The sequence below is a fragment of the Marmota marmota genome, unplaced genomic scaffold (assembly GCF_001458135.2).
Source record: "Marmota marmota marmota unplaced genomic scaffold, marMar, whole genome shotgun sequence".
NCBI classification, from domain to species: Eukaryota; Metazoa; Chordata; class Mammalia; order Rodentia; family Sciuridae; genus Marmota; species Marmota marmota.
The window spans coordinates 1,718,047-1,728,408 of record NW_026000242.1 but is presented as its reverse complement, the minus strand read 5'-3'; the positions used below and the strand labels follow the sequence as shown (position 1 = coordinate 1,728,408).

Sequence of the window (10,362 nt, the reverse complement as noted above, 5' to 3'; positions counted from 1 at the left end):
CCGAGGAGTGCCTGGCCGGCGACGGGCGGCTGCCTCCTGGAGCGAGGTGGGCGGCGCGCCGGGGAGGGGAGTGACAGGCTGGTGGGGGAGGGCTGCAGGAAGGCACCCGAGCGACCTGGGTGCGGGCGGGCGAACCCAGGCCGGCGCGAGGAGCATCGGGGCCTGGGGACTAGGAGCCAAAGGCCAGGGGGTCACAACACGGAGAGGCTCCCCGCAGCCTGTCCTCGGCCAGTGGAGGCCGGCCAGGGCACCTGACCTTCAAACGCCCCTGTGGCGTTTTTGGTCGTGTTCCCCAGAAACAGACACAGGGAGAAAACCCAAACTTCCCTTCTGGGCTGCTTCCAGGCCTGCCCCAGACTGGGGCAACTTTTTCTTTGTCATTCATCTGTAGAAGGAAATTAGTGTGTCCCAGAACTAGTGGACTACACCCAGGCCGTGAAGGAACCCTTGGACAGCTGGCATTTCTTAGTCCCCCTATTTCTGGTTTACTTAGAGGAGTTTTGACTGGCCAGTCAGCCTCTCTTGGTCAGAAATTTTAGTGGCACAACGTTTTTCACTTCGTGGTATTAGAGAGCCACATTCAATTAAATGTCAAACGCCCACTTATTGATTTGTTCAAGTTGTGAGCTTTTCCTTTTGTATAATCCCGTGCTTTTGTAAGATCAGATGTCCAAACCACCCAGCTTTTGTTAGTTTATTACTGTTAATGACAAGAAACCCTGGCCTCTCACTTAAGAATAGAAAGAACTGAATTATTTTATGAAAGCACAATTTAAAATTGAACTATAATGATTATTTTAAGCTTTAAAATTGAACTATAATGATTATTTTAAGCTTGTTCTTTGAGGTCCCAATACTGTGATCTTAACTCCTACAATAAAAACAATGTTATTAAAACAAACTTTTAAATACATTAGTATCTGCTGGATTTGCTGCTTTTTACAAACACCCTACAAAGCAACGATCTGCTTATCATTATTAAAATAATATGGCAGAATTAACTATATATTTTTAAAGTAAGAGACTATATAGCAAACTAGTTTGTACAATTAGGCAATGATGTTAGTCTACCAACAGGGGGAACTTTGAGTTAAATAGAAAATCACTTCACGCGTATTTAAATATGAACATTATCTTTTGTCTGTTATGTTTGTTAAGACACTTTCCTCCAAGGAGTTGCTGTTCCATGGAAGCCTTAGCAACAAAGTCAACATAATAAGTAACCCTAGAATAGGAATAAGGTGGATAAGGTTATGTTATTTAATTAAAATTAGGATTTGCCAGAAGAACATAAGCAAGCCAATAAAATAAATTTTACAGTAATCTCTAGTGGTGAAGATTTTTATTATATGACTTACAGGAAAAAAATGGCATAAAGGCAGTAAGATACAAGATCAACCAAAATAGAAATGCTAGATAAAGATGAAAGGAAGCACAATCCAAAAACATCATCTCCTTTCAGTCCTATATGAACTCAAAGCACCCTTTCCATAAACCATCTCATGGGTCACATAAGAGCCCTTTGAGACAGTGAGGGTTCACTTGGAATCACTCTCTAGGCAAGCTGGATGGGACTCCAACTAAATTCCTAGCAGTCATTCAGTTCAGTCTCCCACCCACCCAACTGTCATCCCCAGGATAGCATCCCTTTCATATCGGTGACTTCCAGCCTCTGCTTGTTGGCTCAGTGGAAGGATCAGCAAGGTTCCCAAATATTTTGTTGAATAGTTTTTATTATTATTATTATTATTATTATATTGTTTAATACTGAGCTGAGTTTGATTTCCTTATAAGCGCCTAAATTATATATTTCTCTCTAGTGGCAGCCAGGATATCAAATGGTCTTTTCCAAATGATGTAGCTGGCCAAAATAGATCTAGGAACAAAACCACCTCCAACTATGGAAACCATACTTTTCCTTCTCTTTTCTGTATTTTCCGAAAGGTAGACTCTGAACCTGTTTTACTCTACCCATGAATACTGCTGAACAGGATAAGTTGTTGCCTGGGCCATTTGAAAGAAGGTACTGTCCATAATGAAATAAAGTACCATCAAGGTACTGTCCATAATTAACTATTGGCTTTCCGCTGGCTTGTCTGTAGCAAGCCCTTGGAAGCTGGAAAAGGGAATCTGCTTTTAAGCAACCATTTGATTTCCTCAGTGAAACAGCATTTGATTACTTGGGCTGTTTATGAGCTCTAAATCAGATGTTTGTGTAAGAGAGGAAACACAATTGTTTTTCCAATAGCTATTGCTACATACAAAAGCCTGCAGATAATATAACAAGGTTCTCTTACTTGTTGAAATTTTTTATAAATATTGACATTAAGGAGTTTTCAGTAGTCATAGAGTAACATAAATATAAATTTTTTAGGTAACGATTTTGCAAACCAGAACTTACCAGCCAACTGTTCCTATCAAGACTATCTCCTGTTGATTTCTGAATTTTTCAAAATGAGTAAGAGTAAACTAATTCCCAAGCTTTCCGTTCAATCTCCTGTCCGTCATACCAACTTAAATGTCCAGTCCTCAAACCCACTCCGTAAGAAAGAAGACTTAAATCTGATTTCAGAAGACTCCTTGGAATCAGATTCAGAAAGCCTCACTCAAGAGTTCGAGTCCCAGTCTGAACTTGAGGACCAAATCCAGGATGTAGATGTGGAGCCTGACAGCCTAGAGGGCAGTCCTCAGAGGGAAAGCTTGAGTGAAACAGAAGAGGAAGCAAGCAGAAAAGTAGCTCAGATGGCCATCCAAGGAGACCTCCCGGTCCAGGATAATGACGTGAATAACAGGTAAGGAGTTGGCTTGTATATAGTCATAAATAATCCTGTACCAGTAAGGACAGGCTCACCTGGCACACACCTTGTAATGTATGTGAGACAGGTCTCTAAGCAGCTAAGGACAGCATGGCTCCTTGGTTTTTGTCACATTGATTTCTTTTTTAAATTAAAACAATGGGTATTTTAAAAGGGCATTTGCATTTCTTATATTCCTTATTTTTTATCCATATTCCAAGTGTCTCCATTGCTATGACCTCACCTTAGAGAAATCCTGGTATTAAAAAAAGTATGTATGTGAAGTCTAATGGTCTTAATTTGGTCTAAGTGTGCTGTTTAGTGTCACATTTGAAGTAAGCTTACTTAATTTCTACAACCCACTTGTTCTCATCTGTTAATTGATCTAGACTGCTTGTCTCACAGGATTGCTATGAATGTCAATAAAATACAAATAATTGGTGGTAGAATCCTATCTGGCCCCTTTTTTCATAGCTAATAGAGGCTGATCTCCTGGGGTCTGAATGATCACATACAGATTTCATCTAATACTCATCACTTATGGGATTTAACTATATGCTATGAGCTACTAAAAAAAGTAAGGGAATAAAAATAATCCATTTTAATGAAGCTGTAAATTACATGATTACAGCTTCATTACAGAAGAAGTTATTAAGAAGGGAGTTTTACCCATTTGATTCAAATGTATGATATGTCAAGATCATTGTATTGTCATGTGCAACTAATAAAAAAAATGAAAAAAAAAATAAGGAGTTTTAGTGTGGTGGACAAGTTCATAGAATATAAAGCAGACCACTTAGGTTCAAATACTGGTTCTGCCACTTACTAGCTATACAGTGTTGGTCAAGTCCATTTAATGCTTTTGTGTCTCAGTTTCCTCATCAGTAAAAAGGGCATAATAACAATAGTTGCAGAGTTATGAAGCTAAAATAATATATGCAAAGTGTTTAGAACAGTGACTAGCTCTTGTAAATCATATTACATTGATTTTTAAAAAATTTTTTTAGTTGTCAATGGACCTTTATTTTAAATATGTGGTGCTGAGAATTGAACCCAGTGCCTCACACATGCTAGGCAAGCACTCTACCACTGAGCCACAACTCCTGGCCTATATTGATTTTGTTTTTAAATGAGGTGTCAAATATGTTAAGTAAAGTTGATTAAAAGGCCCAGAACTTGGGCATCATTTTGAAATCAAGATTTGGATAGAAGGTCACAATTAGAATGACATGTTTGTGGCACATTAGGGAGTCTATGGGGATTACACCTAATTTGCATGGGAAAATTGTTTGAGTAGGAATCTGAAAATAGGGGCTTTTAAAAGCACCTCTAACTGCAAGACAAATTTACAGGTCATTGAGTGTAACTCCTCCACACTAGAGAACTCAAAGGATTTGTCCTAGGGATACAGTCATGGTAAGGACTCCAGTGGGAGCCAAAATTGGATCCCAGTCCTAAGTCATTTTCTTCCTTTTTTACTTCCCCTCCTCTTCCTTTTACTGGGGATATCAAGTTAAATGAATCTCATATGCATCTTAGGGGATCTCCAGATACACAGTAAGGGAAAAATGATGCCACAGAGGTGTTCCAGGATGATTTTGGTGAGACAGAATGCTTGATTGGGACTGGATTGGGTCAGCCAGGAGAAAAGAGGACAGGTTCTTAGGGAGGGCAGTGAGATGAAGCAGTGGTCAAGGCAGTTATTCTACATGCTGCTGCATTTTAAATTAAAGAATAAAGACTCAATGGGCAGAGAGACTATCAGAGGGTAATGAGACTGTCACAATAATGATGCCACCTTTTGAAGGCCCATCTGTAGTTTCACTCAGCCCTTCACTGTGACCTTGCAGGGAAGGTGCTGAGAGCGTCATTTTCCAGAGAGGAAAAGTGAGGCCAACGGAGATGAAATAACTGGTCTAAGGGCATAGTGCTCTAATGGAGGACTTGTTTTGTTACTAATATCAATTTTTGTAATTATGAGAAACTTATAGCCTACAGAAAAGTACAGGGGAAAAGATGACATAACCCTGATTGCCATATTTGTTTAAATTCTTCAAGTCATAAAACATTACAGATAGAGTTTCCTTTACCCCTTCTCAAATACATTCCCCTATCTTCCTCCTCAGAGATAACCCAACATGCATTTATGCGGGTTTGCACTGTTCTTTCAATCTTCTATTCATTTCTTTCATAGACAATCTATAATCAGTAGATATATTTGTATTGTATTGTATTTTTCTCCCTGTTTGTTCAGTCAGCATCATTGTCTTAACAGTTTATCATTATCTTTTTTAGCTGAGGACTGTGGTCATTCATTTTGAAACTTCTGAATAAGTTTTGCTGTGTGAACATACAACTGACCCTTACCCATTGAAGAGAATTTAGGTTGTTTTCATTTTTCTTATTTAACATAATATTCTGTACACATCCTTGTGTCTCTTTGGGTAGATGTGCAAGAATTTCCTCACAGTATCTGCAAGTCTTCAGTCCTCACGGTTACCTAGTCTTTCTAACTTTTGCCACTCTGACAGGTTATAAAATTCTTTTTATAGATTTCAGCTACTTTTCCTGATGACTTGTCAGCATGTTTTTATCCAAAAGAGATCAATTCAGACACTCTTTGGCATCGGTTTATTTCATTCCACTAAATGTTATAAGTATTGAGTATTTTCCTACATTTGTAGATGTGATTTATTTTTTCATGCTACTCAGTATTACTTTCAGTATCTAGAGGTGCCATGGTATAATTATCTGATCACACATGGGACATGGGATGTTCTCAGGTTTTGTTTTGTTTTGTTTGTACCAGGGATTGAACTCAGGGGCACCAACCACTGAGCCACATCCCCAACCCTATTTTATATTTTATTTAGAGACAGGGTCTCATTGAGGTGCTAAGTGCTTTGCCATTGCTGAGGCTGGCTCTCAAGTATCTCAGTCTCCCAAGCCGCTGGGATTACAGGTGTGTGCCACCGTGCCCAGCTCAGGGTTTTGGTTTTGTTTTTTTTTTAACAATATTTTAATTGAAAGGTATATAATAATTGATAGAGCTTGGTACAGCTTAGATATGGATATTAGGAACAAGAGAAGTCAAAGAGTAAATTTAATAACAATAGCTGGCATTTCAGAATGCTAAACATAAGCCCATCACTGTGCAAAACTCTTTACATGTATTACCTCATTTAAATCCTATGGCAGCCCTGATAGGTAGACACTGTAATGATCACACCTTGAGGTTGTAAATGAGTGTCAAGAAGTTATATTATACCCATTCATGTATTTAGTGAGCGCTGGAGCAGAAAGCTCAGGCATTCTCACTTGGTCCTAAGCCATGTTTTTATCATGGCTCTAAACTAAGACATTCAGAGTCTCTTAGATAGTAAATGGTATAGTTTTATTTACAGAAATGAGGGCATCAGAAAGGAAAAATCTTTTGCCTTGTACAAAGTGTCCTTGTCTGTACTTTTAAGATAAAAAACAAACAAACAAACAAAAAGGCAAGAATCCATTAAGTGACCTTCTTCTCTCCCAATTTTTCAGTTTTTCCTCCTTTTTTCTGATGCTGAGGGACCTGACTTTAACCCTGTTTTATTTTTTTTTAACCAAAAGGCAATTTAAAAACTACTTAATGTATTTTAAGTAATAAAGAATAATGCTTACAAAAAAATCAAAATTATGGTTAGATTTTTAGTATTTTGATTCAGAGTTCCTTAAACAAAATGCTGTTTTGCTCAGATTGACTTGCCTTGGAAATGGTGAGTGATAGACTATAACCTTGGGGCATAATTAGAAATGGGTTATAACTCTGTAATTGTCAGAACATAGTTCATTCATTGAACATATGAGGACCAGTTTCACAATGTAAAGGAAAACAGACCTGAGGCAGTTGAGTAAATAATACTTCAAAAATGTTACTCAGGGACAGTTTAGTTATTGATTCCTCTCTCTGCCTCACATTAGTCTTAGAAATCTTTCCTAAATGTATTTTTGCTCATATTTGAGTTCAGAACATACACAATTTGAAATTCAAATAGAGTTCATTTCTATAAGGTAGGTGGCATTCTGGGAATTGTAGTTCAAAAAATTAGTCAAAGCCTTGCCTTAAACCAAAGCAAATCTCTTTTTTCTTCTTGCTTTTATAATGAATAATTTTAAAAGCTGCCTGGCAAATCACTTAGCCCTACCCTTGTGTTTTGATGTTACTAGAATCTTCTCAAAGCAATTACTCTCTTGTATCTCACCAATGTCAAGCATAGTTCAGTGTATATGGATTAGAGAAAACCTTTTACTTAATAGAAATTGGAGCAATATTGACTGTAGTGAATGAATCAAGAGTGGAGAGAGGATCTTCATGTGACAGTCCTTAAACCCCACTCCAAAACAAGCCTTATGACACTCAGCACTCATGAAGAAAGAGATCAGTGTAATGCCTAGAGCATTAGAAATAACCTCTTAAGTCAGGGAGCTTTCTGAAGTCTTATATTTAAAAAAAAAATCAGAAAACAGCAAGTACCCAGTATATGTATAAAATAAAGTCTTGCTTACAGTAATACTTATATAATTACTACTATTTATGGAACTATTTAATTTGTATATACTATCTCATTATCTTTTAAAGATCCCCTTAGATAGGCTTTATTTATTTATTCATTTATTTGGTGCTGGGGATTGAACCCAGGGCCTTGTCATGTAAGGTGCATACTCTACCACTGAGCAACGCCCCTAGCCCATAAGCATTATCTTTCTCGTTTTGCAGATAAGGCTCTAAGAGTTTTTTGTAGGTGTATATAGTTGCTAAGTGGCATAACTAGACATTGAATTAAACTCTCCCCTAACTCCAAAGCCTAAGCCTTTAATTATGAATATCTGACTAGATGATAATGGATTGAGCTGATGAAGGATTCTGCCTTAATATCTAGCAAAAATTAAAGAGAGAACAATTCCAGTACAGACTGAGGCCAGACTAAATATGCATGTAAATTATAAATGTTAGTAAAGTAATAAAAGTTTTTAAAGGATACTGTGCCCTCAGAATAAATAAACATTAATTGTATTTTACCTTGGGCATTGTGTTGCAGTAGCCTTATACTTAATCATCTCCTCTGGGAAACAGACTGCTTCTATTTGTTGAGCTCTACAGATGTTTTCCTCTCTCATCACCTGGGAACCACAGCATCCACAAAGGGCTGTATCCTGTCTAATAAACTACTTGTGTTAGAAATTAACAGGAGGCAAATAGGCACAATGAAGAATTACTAGTTAAATTGAATATTCCAAATTGTCTGCAAGTTAACTTGCAGTCTGCATCTTCATTGTGTTGTGGTATATAATTTTTCCTCTCCATTGTTTTAATATGTGATGTTTCTGGCTAATAATGTGAGACTCATGAGAAGTACTAAGTGATGAGTTCTGCAGCCTGAAGACCAAAACAGATACTGGTGGATAAAGGAAGACCTGGTGAAAACCAAAACAGGATTCTCATTTTGTCCCAGATTTCTCAAGCTGTTCTGTAGAACTCTTTGGAAATATTTAAGCTGAGGCTGGAATACTGTCTATTACAGTTGTTATAGATGTTTTGCAATGATTGGGAGTGTAAAGCAGACATTTAAGGCTGGTTCTAATATTCTAGGACTGTGGAGAACATTCCAGAAGCCTCCAGGACTCACTTTCATTCCTGTTGATACCTAGCAACATCCATCATGTTGATTTCTATTGTCTTTAATTTGGTAGATTTTCAACTTAAGGCATTGGTTGGCCAACCTCCTTCAATACATTACACTGCATACCAGTATAATGTTCCAGGGGTTTCCACATGGTATTTGGGGAATAGCTACTAGCATTTTAGTTTTTATTTCAGATGACATGGAAATAGATTTATCAGAGAAGTGAGGTTTTGTCATAGGTATTAGTTATTTCTATTTTAGTTTTATTCATTTACTCACAAACCATGCTTTAGTTAAGCCCTGATGTGCTTCTCAGAGCAGGCACCGTGCCACCGTGACAGCTGAGCAGTCACAGAAGGAAGTAAAGTGTGTGCGTGGGCATGAATTGTATCTATTAAAGGCAGAGTCCCCGCCAGAAATGCTAAAGCCATGGTGACTCCTGGGGTTTGTTGCCCTCAGAGACAGCCATGAGTTTCTTTCTTGTTTATTTCAAAACTAGAATGCATTGTCGTGTTAAAATAAGCAAATAGGTCGAAACCTCACAACATGCATTTAAATTTATGTTACCTACATTCCTGCGAGTCTATTGAGAGATTAAAAGAGATTGTAACCAGGTTACTAAAGGGATAGTTTAATTTATGACCTTTTCCATCTACATTACTTTTCCCTCCCTGATAAGTTTCCAAATATAGAAAAGTTTGCTTAGTATATTTTAATGTATGTAATTTGATTAGTGTGGATATCTATGGAACTTCGACTAATATATTTTACTGTATGGAATGTAAACTAATTTTTTTCCCCAGTATTTATAACATCATAGAGTTTTTTTCATGACAGGCCCAATCCAACTAATAAAAGGGTGGATTCTTAGAGCATATAGGGCCCATAAAGGTCATCCTGTTCCCTGTTGTACAAAAGAGAAACCTGAGACCTAGAGGGGTGAGGAGATGCCCTCAAGTTCACATTGCTGGTCACTGGCAAAGCAGCACAAGAACTCAGGTCCATTGCTTTTCCCATGATATCACAGCAAAATTCCAGTGCTCTCAGTCTGACATTTAAAATATAAGAAACTCTATCTAAAGGACATATAAGCACCTAGAAATTTTATAAATCTAGGTCTCTACCCTCTTAGCCATTGCTTTGGAGAATGAAAGGAACACCGGAGCCTCCATGGAAAATGTCTGCCACTAGCATTGTGGACTCACTGACTGAGAGGAATTGTGTCTCTAAATACTGTGTCATACAGCATTTCCCCAGCCTTGGCTTCACATAACTTAATAGAAAGAGGCACTAGAATTTTACATTGCTATTATTAAAATGTCCTCTTTAGATCATTTATTTTTTTAATTCATAGATTGTCCTTGAATAAAAATTGGTACTAATAAGAACTTGGGGATAAATATTTGGTTGATTTTTAGCCACAAATCTTTTGTTGAAGAAAAAGGGGGACTTTGGTTGGAATTACAAATTATATAATTACTGTAAACAGAATTCACTAACAATTTAGCCCCTTCACTTTAGTGTGTTTCTGTAGACAGTCTTTGGTCTTTATTTCATAAAACCATCTTTTTTTTTTTTTTAAGTCAAAAAGTGCCTTCATTGAATGAAATTTTTTAGATTGCAAATAACCTCCACAAAACATTTCAGTATATTTGTAGAACCATTTTATTTCCTGCTTTGATGTAGCTCAGTAGTAGAGAATTTAGCTGGCCTACTCATACTCATGGCCCTCGGGTTGATCCCCAGCACCACAAAAAGGAAAAAAAAAAAAAGAAACTTACAGACTTGCAAAAGTGAATTTTTAATCTTTTGGATTTATTTCATTCTATTTACTTCAAAGCCATTGATGAGAAGATTAAGATGAGCATAGAATTCGGAAATCCTTGGAAACAATTGTTATTTTT

At 37.3% G+C, this 10,362-nt stretch overlaps 1 protein-coding gene across 10 annotated transcripts in view; it reads left to right on the top strand.

The window, feature by feature from the left end:
• Positions 1-6: 6 nt before the first annotated feature.
• The window catches only part of Jhy (junctional cadherin complex regulator), a 90,969-nt gene continuing 80,613 nt past the window's right edge, over positions 7-10,362 (top strand). For 6 of the 10 annotated variants that reach the window (XR_007344470.1, XR_007344469.1, XM_048795606.1 and 3 more), the window contains exons 1-2: positions 1,945-2,023; positions 2,375-2,792. Coding sequence is in view for 7 of the 10 variants with exons in the window: in XM_048795606.1 (XP_048651563.1) it covers positions 2,455-2,792 (338 nt within the window). In the remaining 3 variants the exon portion in view is untranslated. Of the gene's footprint in view, positions 47-1,940; positions 2,024-2,374; positions 2,793-10,362 lie in introns of those variants that run through there. The other 4 variants (XR_007344467.1, XM_048795603.1, XM_048795602.1 and 1 more) reach the window with 3 other exon arrangements.